The 24147-nt window shown below is 41.0% G+C and overlaps 1 protein-coding gene across 1 annotated transcript in view; it reads left to right on the top strand.

Moving 5' to 3' along the window:
* Positions 1-23534, top strand: part of man1a1 (mannosidase, alpha, class 1A, member 1) — a gene marked incomplete at its 3' end in the record, with an annotated part of 62327 nt that extends 38793 nt beyond the window's left edge. Inside the window, 1 exon segment of the mRNA XM_034135606.1 lies at positions 23419-23534. Within this exon segment, the coding sequence (XP_033991497.1) occupies positions 23419-23534 (116 nt within the window).
* Between the last annotated feature and the right edge of the window lie 613 nt (positions 23535-24147).

Genomic DNA, 24147 nt, shown 5'->3' with positions numbered 1-24147 from the left:
TTTATTTTTATTTCTTTAATGTTCCCCTTTTATGTCAAGATGCAGGTCTGTGTCAGAGTACCAATATAGTTCCTTCTAGATAATCTACAGTAAACTGCCTCGAATTACTAGTGGAAATAAGAGGAAAGATGGCCATGTTTCAAATTGGTGTGAATAGGATATGTTTATCTTGGTGACATTATCACCTTGTTAACATTTCAGTAAACAGTTGTTCATTGACACATCCATCAGACGTGTGTTTCTGCTATTGTAACGGGAGTATAAGGTCCCCTTCTAGATCTGTTTGCTTCACTCTTTAAGGAATTAAGTGGCTCTATAGCTGCTAAATGCTCCATTCAGCTAGTTGTTTGGTGTTGTGCTAGTGGCTTAGAGTGCTTTTCTGCTGGAATTAGGTTAATGTGAGCAGTGGGAGTGGACCCAAACAGTGCAGTGTTTGGCCGTTAAACCAAAACAAAGAGCTCAGAGACACTAAAATACTTTTAAGACTTGAGGGAAACTGTAGAGTTAAGTGTTCCCAACCACAAGTAACCAATGTCACTTCATACACAGCCATTCAATTGATTCCTAATATAAAATGATGAATTTGTGCAGCTGTTGAGAACATTTAAAGTGGACCTATCATGCTATATTTGAATAATATAGTGTAGGACCATACCTATATAAGGCATATTTATACTTTTTTTTTTTTCAAAATACCAAACAGATCATGCATTTTAGCCATGCCTCATTTTGCTCAATTTGACATTTTTTATCCCTGTTTTAGCAAGGGCTGATTCTGTGAGAACAGCACCACCTACAGGCCTGGCATATGTACTACAGCAATGGCCGTGGCTGTCTCCTCCTGATTGGTGGAGTTGGCCCAATAGCCGTAGCGCCACCGTCCTGACGTCAGGACAGTGTTCAAATCTGGATCAGTTTTTATCAGATCCGTTGCAGCCCCTTTTTTAGAGATTTGGGTATGGAGGAAAATAGAGAGGGTTGTGTTTTCTGACACTTGGTGAGTTCCCTGGAACACCGGGGACACATATTCATGTATAAAAGACGTACAAAAGTGCACTTTGCATGATAGGTCCCCTTTAAGTAATGACAAAAGTTCATCTGATGTACGTATGCACTATTCTAATGCATCAACAACTACACTATTCTGAACCTTCAACGTGGCACAAACATTAGCAACACAAAACCTCACCTCCCCTTCACCTGCTATTAGTTTTTAAAGTCTCATATCAACAAACCTAAGCATACATTTTGTATTTTGATTGCAGCAGTTGACCTCCAAGGGATGTGATTGGCTGTTTATTGTGATATTTTATGTGCAGATGTGTTGGTTTGTTTAGAGATTACAGAATGAGTTTTCTGTCTAATCTTAGCAGTCATTTCTGAACATCATGTCTCTGAACTCTTTCTGTATCTTTCATCATCAGTTCACAGAGTTTGCATTGTTTGTGTCAAGGTGCTATAGCTGAAACGTTGATTTTCCTGTATCTACTTTGTTTCTGGAACAACATCAAGTGACATTATGACAGTACTTTGCGCATATATAAGCAGGGTGTTACAAACAATGTTGGAAGCCACAGTCTTGGGTCAGGACTGTGTTGTTTGATTCAGGAAGTTAAATGGCTCCTCTGATGTTTAGCCTCCTTTATGTCTCTTTACAACAAACTGTTTGTAAAGCTTTACCTGTCAAAAGAGGATAGACAGGTCACCGGTCTACTGCACACACACAGAGAAAGGACCATCTTTTCTGGTATACTGAGGTAAACACTTTTTATGCAACAAGATACATTTGTTGTCAAGACTTCACCTTGTATCTTGTAATGAAAGAAAGCAATGGCTTGTGTCAAATGTGGTACAAAAGCCCTATAGTGTAGTATTGAAAAAAGGGTGTTTCTCATTGAAGTACCTATGATTGAAATGCATAATTTCAGTCCTCACCCTGGGGAAAATGCCAAAAACCCCACTAAGTCAATTCCATTATACAGTGTGGAAGATTTACAGGGCTCATTTTTAATGATTTCCTTCTTATGTTTAATGAGGAAATTCAATCAGCTTTGTGTAAATTCCATCCACTGTTTCATTACTGGAATTTATCATATGTAAATGCAGGAAGAAAGAGGAAAGCAGCTGTGTGAATACTAATTGTTAGATTAGCCTGTGTAGCTCCTTGTGTTAGTCTCTCTCTCTGTTCGCCGTCTCTCTCCATCCCTCATGACGCCGCTATAGAAAAGTAAATAGGTTTTAGTCGACTGCTTCCTCAGACCTACTCCCATCAGTAAATAAAGACAGCTTGGCCTCGGGGCCTCGTAACAGCCGTTTCCAACTCCTATAGAACATGATGTATGATGATAATATTAGCCTGACCTGGAATATTATGCAATAAAGCCACTTTCCATACCTGAGGCTATTTCCCTGATTCACAGTTAGCTGGATTCAAACTGACCAGAGGGAAGTGGGAATATAACGTTTGCTCTTTGGAGTTAGAAGGTTCAGCATTTCATTTTAAAATTGATCCACATAAACATGATACATACTGTATTACCAGACCTCTCCATAAGGCATGGCTATATAGAACTATTTATATTAATATGACACAAGCTTGCCTCAGAGGACTCTCGTGTTTATTTCCCACATTAATCATATTCATGCAACTATAGATTTGTATTACTTTCTCAATTAGTCTATGAATTATTCGGTGAATCAAGGTTCTTTAAGAGGATATCTACTAATTGCTTGTTTAGTCCGACCAACTATATACTCAAATATATTACATTTTGTATCACCAAAAGACAAAGAAAGAAAGAAAGAAAGAAAGAAAGCAAATCCACAGAATTGAGGGAATGTGAGCTGATTATCTGTCAATTAACTAATCCCCTAATCATTTAATCCGTAGTGTTAGGGAATAATTTGCTAAGGTATTCAACCTTTGACACAGTTCCTCATTTTCTGTCTCTTTCCCATGGCATAGGTCTACGGCCTTGGGTATCGCTGCTATCTCTCTTAAGGAGGGGCAGCTGGGGCGCATTGTTGTTGCCAGCTTATGACCGAGCACAAGCCGACATGAGATAGTTTACTGTTCAGAGACATCTAGAAGCCCTTCTTTTTAGGGACGTAGGTTCCCTGGTGCACATTATTTTCTATGGACGACAGCAGTTAGATTCAGGGTCCATATTTGTGTAGTCTCGCTGATGAAGAATGTTGATTATTCCACTCTGAACTAGTTAAAACCTCGAGCGACAGAAGGGTTCTTCAGAATCGATTGTGGCACCATGACATGTCTTGTGAATTCTCCGGCCGAAGCTCCAAATAAACCGTCCGTGTTTGCCATCAAAGCTCCAGCTCTCCTCGTGTCTCTCTGAGTCCTGACTCCAATTGCTTCAGAAGAAGTTTCCCCCACACTTAGTATATAATATATACAGTTCTGTAGTCCTTTCACAGTCAACTATATCTTCTAAAAATAAAAAAATCATACTCTTATCTCAATAAACTCGATATACTAGTGCCAATGTTTATGATAACACAGGATGATGGGTCAGAAAAGGTTGGGAAATCCTTAGTTGTGCAAGATGGACCTATTATTTCCAGTTAACGACTTGAGAATGGATTTTTAAACAATCTTTTATTAAGACTGGACAACCCATAGTTATACTCTTCAGAGAGGTTAAATGGGAACGTTGCTGATGGGCTGGATCTCTATTTATGGGCGATGGGGGAGGTTGAATCTGTCCCTTCTGTTGTCATTTCCTTGAAGGAAACCAACTCTTGCTCCAGCTGTGCTTCCTTTGACTGGATGTTGCTCCAAATTCAAACACATTTTAATGCACTCTTTTCCATTTTTGATTACAGTATAGCATTTATCTACTAAACACTTGAAGACAGTTATTGCTCAACTCCTGACGAACACTAACACCCATAGCTCTTCCCAAAATGTTGGCAGGCAACTGTGTTTATATTCTCAACCTACTACTTTGGCAGACAACCAACTATCATTCGGGTATGTTTCATGAAACGCTATTACAAAATATGTTTGTCCATTTCAACAGCAAACACTTCAATAGCAAAGAGCAAGAGATATGAGCACAATGCCATCTGCTTGTTATCTTCCATTAGCGTTGACCATATTCAATCAGCGTCTAATTTAATAACTGTGTGTATATCCTTAGTTAATGTAGGCAGCTTTGAATTCGAGGCATTAAGTCTTTGTTGTAAATAAAGCGTTAGAGGGAAGTGTACAGGCTGTGTTCAGTATTTGACAAATTGTTTAAAAGGTCAAGGCGCTGAATAAATGACTCTGGACGTGAAACACATTCACAGTAGTAAATAAGTGCTGACAAACAGAAATTGTAGATGGGTTTGTCCTGAGAAAACCTTCCATTGATCGATTTTAATAGTCTTTTACTTGGATGGCTGTTTAAGTTATAATCCACTTAATATGTTACATTTTAAAAGGATGAGTTCAAGGGCTTAAACATAATGTAATCCAATATATTTTTGTTTCATTTTAAAGGACCTTCAGGGATCCAACAATCCAAAAAGTTTAAATATCAATAACACTACAGGATGATAATAATATATTTGTGCAGCACTAGTACCGTGGGTAATCTGTCTCAGAAGACAAGCTAATTAATTATATACAGCATCAGTATAAGTGACATCTTAGGTCTAAATCAAAATCGCATTCAATAACCGTAACATATTGTATACAGATTTCAAATGAAGTGCTCTGCTGCAATAATAATTGAATTGCACATTGATTAGGTATCTGAAGGGCAGACTGATTACGCTTCCCTCCAACGTCTGGCCTCCTGTAACAGCTTTTCGTCGTGGTGCAACAATTTCAGTCACAAACAATATTTCACCCAGAATCCTTTGCATTTACCCGCTTGTCAACACTGCTCCATGAATACAGTTTGTGCAGCTCACATATGATCCGTCTAGTAATGTACACGCTGACTGATAGTGACATGTTGGACCCAACATCAATAATAATATTCTGCCAAGTTGATTGATTATTTGTTTCAAGTGTAGGATGTTCTCTGTGTTACTTTAGGGCTACAGTATGTGTCGTAATCTTAAGAGGACGTTTAATGCTCATTTTTAGGTTCATATTTGTAGTTGGTGCCTCAACTGGGACATGTCTCCATGCTTTAATGTTCAAAAAGCTCTTTATTTTTCTCATACTGCCTGTGCTGCAGCACCTCTTTTCACCCTCTGTCTGAAACCAGAGCCCAGTCTGCTCTGATTGGTTAGCTAGCCGGCTCTGTTTGGTCGACCGCTTCAAGATGTCCGTTCCCTTAGCCTATCACGTATAATGTGTTGGAGCGCAAGCCAATAGAAGAGTGAGTGTTACATAGTGATGTCAGTGTTTTACGGACTTTGGGATTTTAGCCTTTGCAGACCTTTCACATGAACAAGTAACATGTAATGTAATGAACAAAAACCTATATAACACACTACAGGAAAGGGTAAACCCCCCAAAATATAATTTGGCCCCTTCAAATGTAATATGCCCTCATCTTCATGTCCTAATCTGCTTCTTTGTTGCTTTTGAAGGACAATAAGGCAATCCTTTATCAGCTGTCAAACATCAGCTTCCTGCCCCTGGAGATATTGTAGATATACCCCTTTTTTTTTTTTTAAATCTAAAATTAAATACACCTAGAGGCGACCGTGGCATCCATCTCTCCTCCTGTCATTTCCAATCCCTGTCTCCATCTCTTAGCACTCAGCTCAGCTGTCTATAACCAGCACACTGCTATTGAGGCTGACGCACAAGAACGGTTATATCTTTCTGTTTCTAAATCCAGTGCAGGTGAAATCCAGTTGGGATATTGCTGTTCGCCGACAGACACATTCAGCATACTTTGAGTCAAGAAGAGTCCATGACCTGCAGAATATAGATGATAGAAAAGAAAGACCAAGAGAGGGTGAAAAAGTCAGATTTTATAACGTCTTCAAATTATATATTTTTGGGTTAAAGCAACATTTTTGAATGACTTATTCTTGCAAAGGAACTCTAGCACACATTTTCCTGAACTTCTCTCAGAACAGCCCACAAGGTCTTTGTCCACACAGATCTGTCTGAACATAATAACTTAAACATCCCCTGGAATAAAATGACCTTTCTAAGATAAGATTCTCCAGCTCATCAGGAGCTCATTTGGAGCTCACTGTCTGTGATTGTCAGCCTTAAGATGCTCCCTGACTCATGTTAGACATTATGGAGTTTAATTTAATCACAGCCCCATTATACGCCAATGAGCCAGAGGTGGAGTTTGTACCAAGGCCTTATCATTGAATCCAGTTCCAAAGGACATGCTGGCTACAAGATTTCTGTAATGTAGTACACTGATGCACTGTTCTAAGATCAATGAATGCATTATGGGAATGCATTTTCAGTTTTATAATCTGGTATTAACCGTTCCTTATTAACGTGGCATGCTGTTTAATGTGGGTTGTATTCTCTCTAATACAAATATTTATCACAAGAGAATTTAATTTAATTTGAGACCTACATTGGGATAGCACTACAATGGTTGACTTAGAAACAGTGCCAGGGAGAAGAAGCTATTTCCATATGTAATAATTAATGAGTCATGTATTACATTTTCTATGTCACTTGCCCAACATTGGACAGGATATTTATTTCATTTGTGGAAAAAGGCAAGAAATGCATGTTGCTATCGATTAGCCACCAATTTATAAAAGGAAATCACAACACTTTGCATACTTATCAGTTAGCTGTTTAGTAATCTTACTGCCCTTTATTTGAGTCTGTCGTCTAAGGCCCCGTCCACACGGAGACGATATCAGTTGAATCCGCTAACGTTCTCTATCGTATAGACGGTTCGTCCACACGAGCCCAAATCCGATACACTTTGATAACGGCTCCCAAGGTGGGTAGGTCTGGGGACGAAACGCTTGCGGCTCCGTGTGTACGCCCTATACGATCATTTCCTGAAATCGATGACGCCATAGCCCCGCCTCTCCCCACCTCTCCTGCTCACCCCCGCGTCATTGCTGATGCGTTTCGCCAACAACAACAACAACAATGGCGGATCACAGGGTTGCGTTCGTGCTCCAGACGCTACCGACCATGATACAAATTTTAGTGCAACATTTACAACTCCTCTACCACAACCATCAGCAACAATAATAATATAATATAATTCCTCTCGGTTGTCAGTAGTGTTTCCTGTCGGTTGTGTTACCTCTCCGTTGTGTTTGCTGCAGGTCCTCTCTTTAATTGAGACTCTTGACAGACCACTGGTTGTGCTCCTCAGCAGCCAAACAAGCTAAAGGTTGAAATACTGCCTCTCAATCTGGCCCACGGCAATAACTGGAAGGCACTCATGTGTTCAACCAACCAAAAAAAACTCCCCGTGGGTTGTGTGAGAGTGTGTATGGTGTGTGTGTTTTTTTTCTGTCTAAAATAAACACACTTCACTGGGCCACAGCACAGTAAAGGTCACTACTGGTGTCTCCAGTTGGTGTGTGTGTGTGTGTGTGTGTGTGTGTGTGTGTGTGTGTGTGTGTGTGTGTGTGTGTGTGTGTGTGTGTGTGTGTGTGTGTGTGTGTGTGTGTGTGTGTGTGTGTGTGTGTGTGTGTGTGTGTGTGTGTGTGTGTGTGTGTGTGTGTGTGTGTGTGTGTGTGTGTGTGTGTGTGTGTGTGTGTGTGTGTGTGTGTGTGTGTGTGTGTGTGTGTGTGTGTGTGTGTGTGTGTGTGTGTGTGTGTGTTGTGTGTGTGTGTGTGTGTGTGTGTGTGTGTGTGTGTGTGTGTGTTTGTGTGTGTGTGTGTGTGTGTGTGTGTGTGTGTGTGTGTGTGTGTGTGTGTGTGTTGTGGTGTGTGTGTGTGTGTGTGTGTGTGTTGTGTGTGTGTGTTGGTGTGTGTGTGTGTATAAAAACTCAGGAGACACCTCCAATCTGACTACGCTGAAAACAACACCAATTTTGACAAATAGACTTCACCCTGGTCTCGGTGCACATAACTTACACGTGTTGTAAATGACACATACAGGATTATATTGGAACTAGACTCATAAATCTCTGTGGCTAATATATTTTAGCTTTTTGCAGAGACTGTAAGTGAACACTGGTTTGTATGTCCACCAATAAATAAGTAACCATGATCACAGAAACATTGAGTTTATTTTTTAAATGTTCCTCTACGTACAAATGTGGACTTTCTTTTGTATTTATCGTATACTGAGTTTATGTTATTTAAGACAAAATCAGTCATAGTTGAATTGCCCTCAAAAAAATCTATCAGGCTATAAATAATAAATAGCTTTTGAGCGAAAGGCTAGCTGTAGGGTTTCAGACAATAACATTCTAAAACGTATTGGTATTTTGACGGATAATAATATTAAGACCATTGGGAGTAATTGCAAGTCATTCCTTATTTCTCCTCCCCCTCTTCCTGTGTGACTCAATGTCCACTGTTTGGGAAAAAGACTGTTATGTTGCCATGATAAACAACTACTCGACATTAACTCATGGGATTGTTTTTAAAAGGAAAAGAATGATATTACTTTCTCGAATTTGCTTAGATGAACAAGGCTAAAAATCTGTTTTTGGTGAGAATCAGAAACGGCTTTATTACCAGGTAGGTTGACACGTACGAGGAATTTGACTTGATGTCGTGGTGCATACATTACATTACATTACATTACATTACATGTTACTTGTTAGACGCTTCTATCCAAAGCGACTTACATACTCAATACTGTGGACAATCCCCACAGGAGCAATTTGGGGTGAAGTGTCTTGGCGGAGACAGGGACACAAAGACATGCTGACTGCAGTGGGGTTTGAACCTGTGACCCCCCTGATCCGAACACCAATGCACTAGCCCACTGCGCCACACGCCTCCCTACATTAAAGTAAAACAAACATTTAAAAACACAAATAGAGAACTAGAAAAATATTAAAAACAATAAAAAATATAGTGAAATATAACAGTATTTACATAGAAATGGAATAAAATATGGAATAAAAATCGGTAGTAATAAAAAAAAAAAAAAGAAAAGGAAAACAGATATTGTTGTGCATTAAAGGTGGGGTAGGTAATTTTGGAGAAACCAGCTCGAGTGCGCTAGAATTTGAAAATACACAGCCGGAACAAATCTGCCACTTCCTTACAGAGCCCCTCCTCCAACACACACGAACGCGCACATGACCAATGAGGGCACGAGATAAGTTTGTGCACAGATGGAAGGCTGACAGGCAGGTAGGCCATCCAGTTATTTTAGCCGGGCCGGCTCAAATGATTGGTCGTGCTTTTTACAGTACTACGGCTTCCACAGATGACATTTTTTTATGGATTTTTTTGTCAAAGCACTTAAGATATTCATTGCTATCGGGATGTTAAGAGCATTCCATGGAATATAACAAAAAGTGTATCTCGAGCCGGTTTCTTAAACTTACCTACCCCACCTTTAATGTAATGCAGAGTATAAGTTATAACATGTTTTTGTATACATTAAGCCAGTACTTTGACATTATGCTTCAACTCTCAGGGTAAAACAGCATGGAGGTTTTGCAGGTTTTGCCAACAGCATGTAGCTTCCATAATTAATTTTGTTTATTTCTGTCAACATCCTGTCATCCTCGTCCCTTTGCTCCTCGGGGTTAGCTAATTCACGCAGCGTCCCGGCAGCCTTTTAGGACTGTGGTTATTTTCTGGACAGTTGGATGGATCAGTAGCTGCAGGCAGTGCGAGGGAGCGAAAGGCTGAGCGTCTCCTGAGAGACACGCACTCTGCAGAGGAGGTTATCTGCTCGGCCCTGCCTGCAGCGCTTTAAAAGGCCATTGGATGAATGGCAGCCTTTGCCACAGATGCTGCCAGGGTTTTGTGATGACCTCTTTTTCTTTATGTTATTTTTCCCCTCCTGTCTCCTGTGGCCTTCCCTTCATGGCGGCCCTCTCAATGTCTGTTCTGCTCCTCATCCCCTGCAGTGATGATGCCGCTGCTCCTTGCATCGTTTTACTAAAGTGACAGGAGAAATACCCGGACATAGTAAAGCCACTTTCTTTACATTCAAGGCCTTTACACACGGATAAACAACTCCAAACCGTGAAATACTCAGCTGAACATTATATGTCTGGAGCTTTTATTGTGAAAGGTATACATAGAAGGAATTTATCCAATTTGCTGGTTGGTAAAGGTTGAAATAAGTAACAACGTTTGCTGTCTTGGTTCAACCTACAGAGTTTTTGTAGGAAAAAATCACAACAGATGCCTTTTTTTCTGACGCCGTAATATAAGCGTTCTGAGTCAATGTATTAATGCACGAAACAAATACCTCCAGTGTGTAACAGCCTTAACACTTGACCTTCAGGTGTCCTGTGTATGCCGCATTATAATCAACAGTTACAGTCCATATAGATAGCTCAGTGATCACAGAACCACAAAGATCTTTGGTTTTTTACTACCAGGTACATTTTGGTCAAACCAGGTATTCTATTCCTACTGTTTCATTTCTGTTGTGTGTCCTCTGAATAGTTGTTTTAGTTGTTTTGCTGATTTTGGTTATAACTCATTAGACCATTATTTAAAGGTCCCATGTCATGGCCATTTCCACTAATCATATTTCCATTGTTGAGGTCTACTAAAATAGATTGTTCAATTTTCCAAACTCACATTGGTTTCTCATACAGCATCTCTGTATAGTATGTGTATTCACTCTCTGTCCTAAACGGCTTGTTGGAGCTCCTGCCCCCCCCCCCCCCCTCCCTGTGAGCCCAGTGTGCTCTGATTGGTCGGGACGTTGCGAGGCTCGCTGCTCAGTGAGCTGGCTTACTGGTGTGGTTTCCGGGTCGGAGATACAGCGGGACAGCGCGAAACTCATCCTGAGCACACACAAACACTCACAGCCAAAGTAAAAACAATAAGTGTGGCTTGATATTGAGTAAGAAAAAGGTTTATAACGCTGTGAGAATGGGTCTGCGGAGAGCATTTCTCCGCGATCCCAACTCGTCTATTACCAACCAGGGAGCTCTATGCAAGTCAATGGGACTCCCTGTTAGTTGAAAATGTACGCTAAAGGTCCTGGTGTGTGAGGAGCTCCGCGGATTGGTCCATTTTGGTTCCGGGAACTGCATGACGTCACTTGGTTCCCGGAAGAAACAAATGGAAAAAGAAAATCTCCAACGAGGCGTTCTGGGGCAGCATAGACAGGTCTTTTCTGTGTTAGAGTTTTACTCGCTACAGGGTGCACTTTGAGGGTTTGTGACTCTGCAGACCTAAATGCATAAAAACCTTCATAACACACAAGGGGACGGGTAATAACCAGAAAAGCAGGACATGGGCCCTTTAATGTGTCTCAGCTTTTTTCTGCTAGCTTTTTGGACTGGATGTACTCTAGAGACGAGTGCACCACTACCACTAATTTAACTTAAAACCTCTAATGTATTTTCATCTCTTTTATGGCTCTACGAAGACATGAGTGTGTTCTAAGGGCTGAGAGAGGGAAAAGGAGGGGTTGTAGCTTAAAGAAATGTGGAGTGATGAAGTATAAGACCTTCAGAAGCTTTTCCGTAACGACTAAAGTCAGCATTGTGGCAGCATTTCTCTTTATCTTTAAAGTATTGGTTTTCTTGGCTTCAACCAGCGCTTCACAACAACCATGGCAGCACAGATAAAAGCAAAGCGCAAGGACTCGTTGCAAAAGCCTTGTAAATACATTCTGCCTTTCAATTCTGTTGCATTGCCTGGATAAGTCAAGCTACAGCTGATTTGAAAATAAAGTAGACGTATAGAAGCCACTGATAAAGGTCAAACTCTTAGAAGTCCAAATGACAAGGAATATACTTTTGAGGAAAGTTTCTTCAGATGTTACTTTTAGGGAACTTTTAGGTCTTAAGAGGGAGGTTTTCTCACACTGAAAACAAGCACTTCAGCCTACATTGTGAAAGAGCTTTGGGTGAGAAGACCAAGAGACCTTAAAAAGTCCAAGACATCTGAAGTTTGTTTTTTTGAGTGCACTGGAGGCCAATGGAGAGAGGAGAGGAGTAGCATGGTCTCAATTGTTTCTTCAATCAAATCCTTGTAATGGTACCCACTTCAGCTGGAGGACTTTGTTAGTCATGCTTAGAAAAGACAAAAGTCCTTGAAACATTTCAAACCAAGTGAATACAACTTAAACTGATATAAAAAAAAAAAAAACAGCAGATAAGGATCAGGTGTCTTTCAGGATGGCAAATGAGGCGTTTGAACATAACGTGTGTTTTGCTGCAATCAGAGTGAAATGCATGGCTTCGTCTGGGTCACAACCCCATCATTGTGTCACACCACATTTGATTCAGCGTTCCTGTTTCCTGCCAGCCTCTCTGTCGCTACAGCACAGCTACAAAATATTGTTATCATCCACCAGTCAGGAAGGCTAATGTTTTTGGTGTCTTCCTATTTCCAGACGAGTCATTTGGTTGGTTATTTAATTTGACATCCAGTCCTGGGCTGCAGCCTCGGCTCCCAACAACAGAGTGTGTGTCTGAATCAGATACTCCATCTCTGTAATTGAAATGGATGGAGTAATTCTGCCCTGGCTTTCCCTCAGGTTTTCCTTTAGGGTGTGTGTGTGTGTGTGTGTGTGTGTGGTGGGAGGGAGGTATGTGGTTGTGTCTGAAATGATGTAAATCACGCTCTGCACAGAGGTGGGTGGACAGGGGAGCACTGCAGCAGTTGAGATGGGTGGTATCCATCACACACACACACACACACACACACACACACACACACACACACACACACCTTGCAGCTCTGCCTTACACACTCATCTTCTGAGTCTATGTTTTAGAACCTTGAGTCTGCATCCAAATGAATCACAGACACTGACTTTATATCCCCCTTAAGGCCTCGAACAACCCACTGCAGCAGCACCGCCCATCTTCCTGATGAACACACACACACACACACACACACACACACACACACTCTCTCCTCAAAGTCTGGCTAGTCCCTTTAAGTTCCCACGCCTGAATAAACGAAGCAGACTGCAGTCCTTCCATCTTGTCTTGGGTGTAATATCACAGCTTTGCTTTAATCCCTCTTTTCTGTATTACTGTCAACACACACACACACACACACACACACACACTCACACACACAAGTGAAGCGTGGTAATGCCTTTCACTGTAACCTTGACAAAAAGTGTTGACGTTCGAGTATCTGGCAGCAGAAGCCAAAAGGTTAATACACTTTGGGATAGTGTGTGTGTGTGTGTGTTAGTGCGTGTGCAATGCTTTCTGCCTACGATAACACGATTAGCTCAAGGCTTAGCCATCACTTTTTCTCACCTCCCCTCTGTGACCTCTCACCAGATACAGTGTAGAGTCAACGCTGAGGTAGTGGGGCTAAATGGGATCAAAATGAGGGGTGTCGAGATCGGGATCAAAATGTAGGATTAAGGATTATTCCTGGAGTTTGCATTTAGTTAGCTTCACGATACGGGACACATGGGAAACTTTTTCTTAGCTTCGAATATTTCTTGGCTGTGGAAAGGCAGTGAGTTGAGGAGGAACTTCAGCAGGGGTTTATTTCTAAGACTGAATTTTAATGTGTTTTTTTTTTAATATCAGTGACACTTTGACTGCTGTCAGTCTTTTCAAGGCTGAGGCTGCTATTTTTGAGCTGAAGCTGCTGAGTCAGTGTGCGGGGTCGATTTTAATTTATCCGTCAGTAACACTGGAGCGAGGTTATGTTTGCAGCTGTCTGCTATCTGGCTGCTTGTTGTGTTCCAGGGTGGGAGAAATCCTAACGTTTAGGCCATTTTCTCAAAACCAGGTCATGTCTTAGTGCTGAAATGAAAATGATATTTCTGTTATGTTTTATCCTGTTTTTTTTATTTGATTGTTGGAAAACTCTGACCTTATTGCTTTTATCGACTATTTTATTAGCAATTTCAAAATGCAGAAAAACAATCATTGTGACTGCATTTTAGCAAGCTTGTAAGATATTGACCTGTTTCTCACATTTATTTAAGCCGTGTGTCCATGTTTTTTTTTACAGCATTACCATTTTAACTGGAAATGTATTACATATTGATTGATTTGATCAGATTGAGTGTGCTGTGAATTTAGTTTTTTAATGCCAGGAACAGACTACATAATGTTTTAGTATTTTGAGATTGAGTCACCATGTCAGATTAGTAGTTTATATATTTTTTAAAGCTTGCCCAAGAGACATGGCGGACTTCATGTTTGAAAACCACCTACCTGTCTGATCAGAAAGTTGGCAAACACCAATTATGATGGCACTAAAGGTGGTTCTAAAAAAGGATCAATTGTCACTAATTTAAGTTTTAAATGCAGATTTTTGTTTATTTTGTAAACAAGAAGTGCTTTACCGCCATATATTCTAAATGAAAGTCACAGAATATGGTGTAAATCTGACTGTAGAGCGAAACATGCCCAAATCTACTGTCATGATAATTTCACATCTTGATGAAAATACTATGAGCATGTTTTTTGGTATTTCAACAAAAAAAATAGTCAATATGGAATAAATGGTAAAGCCTAATATATTATATAAAGAAATTGTACATAGAACTAGCGGATGTCACAATATACACGATATAGAAAGATATATAAGATAGAAATTTGTATATAGTTTTGACAATTTATCCGTCATATTGCCAAGCCCTTTTTGAAGGTGTAGGTTTAGGAGGAGAACTCGCCCTTCTCAAGTTATTGAAAACACCACAAGTGCCTGCATTCAAAATGATGGGCAGTCGATAAATGTTTGAGGCAGGGACTTTTTGTGTGTGAAAAAGGACGAAGGTGGATGAATTGATCCGTCATTCACACACAATAAACTGCTGTGTGACTGAATAAAAGTGTTTTTGGACGTAATTGAAAGTGTGATGCTGACTAAGGGAAGCTTCAGGGTAAAGGGCGCCACAGATTGAGTCACATCTCATGCTGCCTATAGTTGTAAAGGCTGCCTTTTATTGTGGTTGGAGGAGCTTTTGTTCACATGGCCGCTGTGATATAATCCACAGATCTGTGCTCAGGCTGAATGGAGGGCTGTGAGCTCTGAATTACCGTGAAAAGGAATACGTGGAAACCTCACTGAGGAGCGCAGGGTGACCCGGAGCCGCAGGGTACCAATGAGGTCACGCTTTGTGTTCACATGACGTAAACCATGTGACGTTTACTGTTCCCAAAGCAAAGAAACCAATGTTCGATAAAAAAGCTTTTCAGAACCACATGGAGTGATACTTCTTACGCTTTGTCCAACATGATCCGGTACATTTATGATATAAGAACACGGCATAGTGGAATGCTCGATTCTTATTGGTCGATTTGGACAACTCAGAGGTTGTTAATACTCGCTAACACACCGCTGCTTAGGAGAACATGACCGTTGCTAAGGACGATAAAGGGACTGTGCCGTCATGTCATCCGCAGTAAGAAATTCGGTAAATGTAACGTCCGCTGTGGACAACAAACTTTAATTTTCTCCATCAGAAAACACCATGGAATATTTTGTAATATTCCTAATATAAATGCAGGCGAATTCAGTGCTTAATTGGGCTTAAGCATATATTAATACATTATGATATCCTATTTAAATGAAAGGCTTTATGCTCTTAGCCAACAAGTTGAGCCTGGCTGCTACATTGTGAGTATGTGAAGTCGTTAACTAGATGAATTACTGTAATCTTGTTAACAACAATTTAAGTCTACAGAGCTCTAATTTGGCTTAAAGCTTTAGGTAAATGGTAAAATACTGCTGATTTGTGGAAGAGCAAACAAAGAGAGGATTGTATCATTTATTCAGAGTGTCTAAGCAACAGCAGAGCGTGCTGAACATACATTGAAATACTTAAACACACAACAAAATGTTCCTTTAGGTATGGCACACGGTTCAAAATGGATCGATGTTAATTGACTGTTTTCCTGTATGAACACACACAGTTAATTGTTATTTTGTCACTGTCTATAGATTCACAATAGGATGTATACTTGTCTTCTAGACTGACCTCTGTCAACACAATCAGTAGTGTCTGTTTTCTGTGTGTTGTGTGTATTTGGCGATTGCTCTCAGTCACTTCGCAGCAGCACAGATTACAGCTCTGTCTGATTGTGTGAAGTGAAGGTTATTTTGTTCTGAACATCCAAACAACGCATCACACACACACACACATTCAAATTCACACTCACAGATAGAGACACACACACACACACACACACACACACACACACACACACAGACACAGATACACACATTCACAGTCACACATACACACATACACACACACATAGACACACACACACATTCAAATTCACAGTCACACACAGACACACACACACACACACACACACACACACATTCAAATTCACAGTCACACATAGACACACACATACACACATACACACATACACACACACACACACACACACACATAGACACACACACACACATAGACACACACACACACACACTCTCACTCACTCACTCACTCACTCACACTCTCTCACATACACGTACAAGTAAGATAGAATAAGTATACAAACATGGGAGTTTCAAGTAAAATGTCCAATTAAAGATAACAAAAATATAAATAAGATATATTTATATACAAACATAAAAAGTTGAAGTTAAATGTTCACATTGTACTACACCAGGGGTGCCCAACCAGTCGATCGCGGGGAGATTCCCAGTCAATCGCGAGATGTGTCTAAAAATAAAACAACAATATTCTGTTTTATCGTTAATGTCCTATAACATAATCTTCCTATGCCAGAATAATGCACTTGAACGCATCAAAGCTTTGTGATTGGCCGGCGTGACCCCATGTGTCGGGGCGTGGCTGGTGGGCAGTGGGCACTAGTTAGCTGACGTTGTCCGTGTCAACAGGAGTGACAGTCCGCACACACACAAGACCGCAATTATGGCAGAAGCAAAAAAGCCCAAAAATATATAATTTTCACTCCGAGTGGGAGGATGATTATTTTTGTATCTATTCCAATTCAAAGTCCATCTGTCTCTCATCTGCAATGCGAGCGTGGCTTTACCAAAGAAGGGTAATTTAGGAGCGGCATTTCAAAACGGTGCACAAACGCTACGAGACGGAATTCCCTCCTAATTCTGCCCTACGCTCTTCTGTTCGTTGCGTGCATATGTAACACAGTTAAACATGTGAATACATAATTATAAGTTTGTGAATGTTTAATACATAATAAGTTGTGAATTTTAAGAGATGAGATTGTTTCATTTAATATTTTAAATGAAACAATCCCCGCAGCGAGGCTCCCCCCCAGTTGACAGTTAAAAATTACACAATAGTAATTTTATGAAATAACACAGAATACAATAGGTATTTTTGTTCGTTAACTCCAGAGCCTTAAATTACATCTGCTTATCCAGACGTTTGTTTGACCTCTTTACTTTCTATTAGCAAAAGGTTAATAGAAAAAGACAAGTTGACTGTGAAAAGGAGAGCAATCAAAGGAAGCAAAGAAGGACTTAAACAAAAGAAAGGGAAGCATTTAAAAAGTAGCGAGGAAAGTTCAGGAGAGAAGAGAACATTAAATAAGGAGAAGCACTTGATGGATACCTCACTGGAGGAGAGGTGAATGGAGGAAGAGAAGCCAGTGGATGGATGGTGTTTGGAGGCACAGAGGAATAGACGGAGCGATGCTATTGGTTAATGACTTTTGGTCCTTCAGTCTCCCATTTCTTTCTGCCATCCCTCTCCCATCTGTCCTCATTCTCTGTCAGGGAGCAGGAAGGTAATGATTCTTCTTGTCTTCTGAGGACGCCGGCTCTCTCATTTCTCATCTCTCCGTCCCCATCTTTCCCAAAGTTTATAGGCGATGTCGGAAAGGGCGAGCATCGTACGAGCAAAGAGCATTGTTTACTTCTTCGTCATGTGAGCGTTTACAAGCTTCACCCCTGACATGCAACACTAGGATTAATGACATGAACAAGATATCCACCAAATATGAGAAGAACACTGAAAAAACATGTGTGTTATGTCGACATATTTCACATAACTGCATTTGGTTAGTTGGAAGCAAAGATCTTTTAAAACTGAATATAATTGCTTCCATCTAACCTTATACAGTTTCGGGACATCTGTTGACATAATACATTTAATAATACATTCCAGTGGCGAATCGTGTCTATCACAACTGGACCTCCTGTAGACACACACACACCCGCTGCCGCCGCCGCCCAAACTGTCAGTCCAAATGTACGCTCTCATTCAGTGCAATGGCCAGGGCATTCTATCAAGGATACAGAATACCTTGGTTGAAGGATATTCTACCCAGAGACCCAGAACAAGATCTGATTGGTTGCTTTCTTTTCTAACACAAAACCACTGAAATGCGTAGTGCATGGTCCGAGAAGGACAAACAAATCAACGTAACACTGTAATATTACAGATCAACAACACAGATACGATTCTCATTTATTCATTTTATATACATTTGATTACATTTTATTACATTTGATTACATTTTATTACATTTTATTGATATAATTAAATCGATTTTTTGTTTGTTTTATCTGAGTGTTCCAGGGTATTCTCTGAATACCTTGAAGGCCCTGACGGTTCGCCACTGATACATTCTGTTTTTCCAGTGTGGCTTCAAGGAAGGATGCATTGAACATAATCACTGGTAGCAACAGAAAAAACGATTGGAAAAAGCCAATCCCCAACACTTTTCTGAAGACGTAGTCAAACTGTGAGAGATAACACCGTTTTCTGGAAAAGAAACCTGTACATATGCTAGAATTCCAACAAGCCTACCACCTACAGAACATTTCACAAGGCCTGTCAACTATTGCTCTTTCTTTAGAGAAGCCTCCCAGACTCTCTCTACTCTCCCTCCTCCTCCTCCTCCTCCGTAACACTCGTGTTTCACAGAAGCCTCAGAGACGCTGCTGAGCCATCTGCTAACTCTCCATGCTCGCAAATAGAAATAAAACGCTCATCATCTCCGAGATCATCGGACTTTGCTCTCACAACCTCTCAGACCTCAGAGTAATGCTGTCTCCGTTTGTCTTAGTCCTCCCATCTGGACGCTCACAGCAGTCCTTGATCTGGTCACAAGATGAGTTCTTGATTCTCCTCTGACAGCATGACCCTGGACAAGCTGTCTGAGTAACATTTGCATTTTTGATCCCGAAGTAAATACAAGCCTTCGATGATTTCCTTTTAGTTTTACGACTGGAGCTTTTAGTGTCATCTTTGCCAAAAACAAGTGTTCTTCAGATTTAATACATTAAGTTAATGGTCATAAAGCCTACTAGCAATTGTCTTCGTGACAATTTTCTTTGTGTCGTGTTAGCTTTACACAACAACATGTGAATATATTTTTAACTTTTGATTTGAGTGTCATGTAACTTCTAAATGGACTGTCTTTAAGACCCCTCAAAGCACTTTACATACTACATGTCATTCACCCATTCACACCCATTCATACAGAGCAGTGTACCTTACTCTAGGACCTAACATTCACACACATTCACACACCGTTGGCCATGCCATCGGGAGCAACTCAGGGTTATCTTGCCCAAGGATACATCGACATGTTGACTGCTTGGGCTGGGATCAAACCCACAACCTTCTGGTTGAAAGACGCCCGCACTCCCTCGCAGCCACAGTCGCCCTTGAGGATGTATAATGTATAGAAGGTTATATTGTTTTCAAAGAATATAGAAGTATTCAGGATCTCTTAACTGTGGCAGATGTTAGTCGAATTGAACTTCAACATGAAAAATGAAAATCACAGTGTCAAAATATATCATTACTCATCACCAATACTTAAAAATCTGTCCTTTTCCCCTATAACATCTATTTTTATAATTGTAGCGTTGTTATTCTGGTCACTCTTTGACCATCTGTACAAAACCAACAGACATTCAGACACAGGGTGAGCAGTGAGTGGGAAGGAAGCGCAGTGACAAGACAATAGACTGGTGAGAAGTGTCCTCTCTTTGTCACTCTGGAGGCGTCAGTGCGGTGATAATGTGAGATGGATGGAAAACAGGAAGGACGAGACACGACAGCAGTAACTGGATCTGCTGACACCTTCGTCACACGCTCTCTCTTTCTCTCTTCAGGCATGACAAATGACACAAGTTTAATGTTGAGTCCGTTTCTGATTGATTATACTTTTATTGTACGATACTAATGGCCTTCTGGCTCCAGCAGCAAACTTCCAGACATGAAAGTGGTACAGATATTTGTATTTTACTACTGCTTGAGGACGAACACAGTAAGAATGACACATGATATGAATAAGGAAGTAACATATTGTGAAGGAAACTTACATCGATACTGGAAACATTTCATTTTTTCACAGTTTTTTTTTTTGCTGTTCCATAAGTGTTGATTGCACAATGTAATATAGAACAATGAAACCACAAGAATGTTCCCATACTGCCTGTTCTGCAGCACCTCGTTTCACCCTGCTCATTTCCAGGTTCATATATCAGTATGTAGTGCAGTGACCATCAACTGGCGGCCCGCGGGCCACATCCGGCCCGCCAGACATTCTCATCCGGCCCGCACGACGGGGGTGACTGTGGCGTTGGCGGAGTGGTTAGTGCGTTCGCCCCCCACTCATTTTTGTTTTACAACGTCTCGTGAGTAATGTGCAGTACCGGAGTCCAACAGAGAGGCAGCAGCTGCGGGACAGTAGCCGAGAAGTGATCCTTCGTTAGCTTGAAGAGTCTGCTAAGCTTTATGCGCTCCGCAGTACCTAAGCGTGCTCCACTAGCACCCCCAGCCCCCGCCCCCCCCCCCCCCGGTGAACAATTTAAAAATTCTGGGCTATATATAAAAATCGCTGGCCCGCGGAAGTGTCTATTGGATACATTTTGGCCCTTGGACAAATGTAGTTGGTGATCCCTGATGTAGTGTCTCTACTGGGACATGTCTCCATGCTTTAATGATCAGAAAGCTCTTTATTTTTCTCATACTGCCTGTGCTGCAGCACCTCTTTCCCCCCTCTGTCTGAAACCAGAGCCCATTCTGCTCTGATTGGTCAGCTGGCCGGCTCTGTTGTGATTGGTCAACCGCTTCGAGATGTCCCGCCCCCTTTAGTCTATGTCGTACAATTAGCTGGAGAGCTAGCCAATAGAAGCACGAGTATTACATATTTACTGTAAGCCTTTGTAGACCATTGACATGCACAAAGGCCCCTTTAAAGATGCAATATACTTTTGTATACTATAACATAAATGTTGATGAATTGTTCTGAATAAGTCTCGTATTTTGAGTCTTTATGCTTATCTCGGCTAATGAATTTTTCATTTCATCGTTTATTTGAACAGGGACAATGCACATTGATGAACACTTAAGACAAGTAATGCTTCAAGTGTAAATATGCCGGATTTTAGCTTTGAGCTAATTTCCATCCGTAGTCCCTCACATACAACATATAAGAATATGACAGTTATAAACATAGCAAAAATAAATACATGATATGCAAAAAGAGCAAGAGCAGCACACACAGGTATTTATGACATGGCAGTACAATGTAGCAGCTACGACATGTAAAGTGCAAGAGGAGATACAAGAGATACCTAGAGTGCAAGAGGAGATACCCCTGTGTTAAAGTGCATTTAGCGGTGATTGCACGTCTATTTGTTTCTCAACCATTCTTTGAGTTGACCTTTGAAGCTGAGAGTGGGACAATCCCGTATCTCAGTTGGGAGGCTATTCCAGAATGAGCTGCCTTTAATGGAGAGGACATTTTGTCCAAAAGTGGTCCGTCTGCGGTGGACTTCACAGTCTCCTCTGGTTTCTGACCTAGTGCAGCGTCCAGTGTCTTTTTTGTGGATGAATTCCCCTAAGGGAGGGGGGGGGGCAGTCCATGTAAACATTTATAAAAAAAACACATACTTTTAAAAGACTTAAAATTGTCAAAACTTTGGCTTTCTGTCAAAAACCTTGATAGCTCTCTTGTACAGCTGTTCTATGGGTTTCAGGTTTGTGGCACAAGCAAACGACCAGTTTGTCAAACAGTATTCAATGTGGGATAAAATCATACAGTGGAGGTATGACTTTGCAGCATTGACAGTTAAGAAAGGTCTAATTTGTTTAAAATGTTGCAAGTTGAATTTAATAGTGTTGGATACTTTCTTGATATGTTTCTTAAAAGTCAAGTTCGAGTCCAGTATGACTCCAAGATACTTGAAGTGGGAGACTAGTTCTATTTCTGCTCCCTTTAAAAACACGTTTCGATTTTGACTGGTCGTTTACTGAACATCACGCATACTGTTTTTTTTACGTTTAACTGTAAGCAAATGTTGTTCAGCCAGTGTTGAACCTTGTCCAAAGCATTTGAGAGACAGGATGAGATCATTTCAGTGTTTTTCCCGTGTATAAAGATGACCGCATCTAGCTATGTATCTGCCACGAAAATAGACAAATCTTCTCTTGAAAACTCCATTTAATATCCAGGTTTTCTTTTGAGGTTCAATGAATATTAGCATTACTATTTGCATCTATTGCTTTGTAACCAAAATCTGCTTCACAAATTAAAACAGATTAGTCATCCCACAGTTTTTTAAAACCAGAGTGATGGCCAGCAGTGTCTCTGAGCAGATGATGACTCAGCATTGTGTCTAATGGAAAGCTTTTAGCTGCCTTCGCTTCCTCCCACAGGGGGAGATACAATAAACCCACACCTTAAACAATACCAACCCTGCAGCTACCTGGCTTACATCTTATCTCTACACTTCATACTTATACTTTTTGTATCCGTACTTTACAACGTCTTTGTCGTCCTTTGCTTGTAATGTTTTCATTTCTCCTTTTTTTCTAACTCATTCTTGTTCCTCTTTCTTCACCACCCCATTCTTCCATTAAAATGTGTTGTTGGCTTTCCTGTCTCACCTCTAAGTGGTCAGATAGCTCGGAAATCTTGTCTTTGTTAGGAATGAAAGCTTTCCCGAGCGCTCGTGCTGCATGCTAAATGATTTATCCAGCTTCCCGGCACGTACACAGACTGAGGTGTTGTGGTATTGTTGGATTTGTTACATTTTTTAAATTAATGACAGACAGTGCTGGAATGATGTTTTTATCTGTCTTCTCTCCTGCTATGAGGCTAATATCTAGAGATTCGCAATACTCTCGATGTTTCATGAGTGCCAATAATCACTGCCTCTCGCCATCTGTCTAGCTAAATAATTTATTCCACCTTCAAAAATCTCTGAATTACTGCAGTTTTTTTACTTAATGAGACTGCTGCTAACACTTGTTGTCATTCATACTTATTAAAGTATTGGTAGTTTTTGCTCATCTTGAAAAGTGACGCTTACGTTTTTTTAAGACCAGCTTTTTTCCTAGTATTTTTAGCGAAGAGACGATATGTAAACCTTTCTATTTAAGACGCAACAACCTTCACTAATGTGTATTGAGAGATTTATTTCTAATCTTGATACCTGATTCTCTTGCAGGAAGTATAAAGGGTGCGACAATAGTGGATGCTCTGGATACTCTCTACATCATGGAGATGTTTGAAGAGTTTGACGCTGCTACGGACTGGGTGGAGAAGAACCTCGACTTTAATGTGGTAAGGAAGTGTGTGTGTGTGTGTGTGTGTGTGTGTGTGTGTGTGTGTGTGTGTGTGTGTGTGTGTGTGTGTGTGTGTGTGTGTGTGTGTGTGTGTGTGTGTGTGTGTGGTGTGTGTGCTGTGTGTGTGGTGTGTGTGTGTGTGTGTGTGTGTGTGTGTGTGTGTGTGTGTGTGTGTGTGTGTGTGTGTGTGTGTGTGTGTGTGTGTGTGTGTGTGTGTGTGTGTGTGTGTGTGTGTGTGTGTGTGTGTGTGTGTGTGTGTGTGTGTGTGTGTGTGTGTGGTGTGTGGTGTGTGTGTGTGTGTGTGTGTGTGTGTGTGTGTGGTGTGTGGTGTGTGTGTGTGTGTGTGTGTGTGTGTGTGTGTGGGTGTGTGTGTGTGTGTGTGTGTGGTGTGTGTGTGTGTGTGTGTGTGTGTGTGTGTGTGTGTGGTGTGTGTTCCCTCGTCCCCCTCCTCGTTTCTTGCTTTCCCCGCCGCCTTTGCCCGCCCCCTTTCCTCCCCGTCTTTGGCCGTCCCTCCCCCCCCCGCTCTCCCCTGTCTCCTGCGTTTCCGCCTCTCTTTGTCCTATTTTGTCCTCCCCTCTTTCTATTCTTCCCCCCCTTTTTTGCGGCGTTAG

This window comes from Trematomus bernacchii, unplaced genomic scaffold (genome assembly GCF_902827165.1).
Source record: "Trematomus bernacchii unplaced genomic scaffold, fTreBer1.1, whole genome shotgun sequence".
Lineage (NCBI taxonomy): Eukaryota > Metazoa > Chordata > Actinopteri > Perciformes > Nototheniidae > Trematomus > Trematomus bernacchii.
Note: the sequence above shows the minus strand (reverse complement) of the source record. Positions and strands in the feature narration are given on the sequence as shown.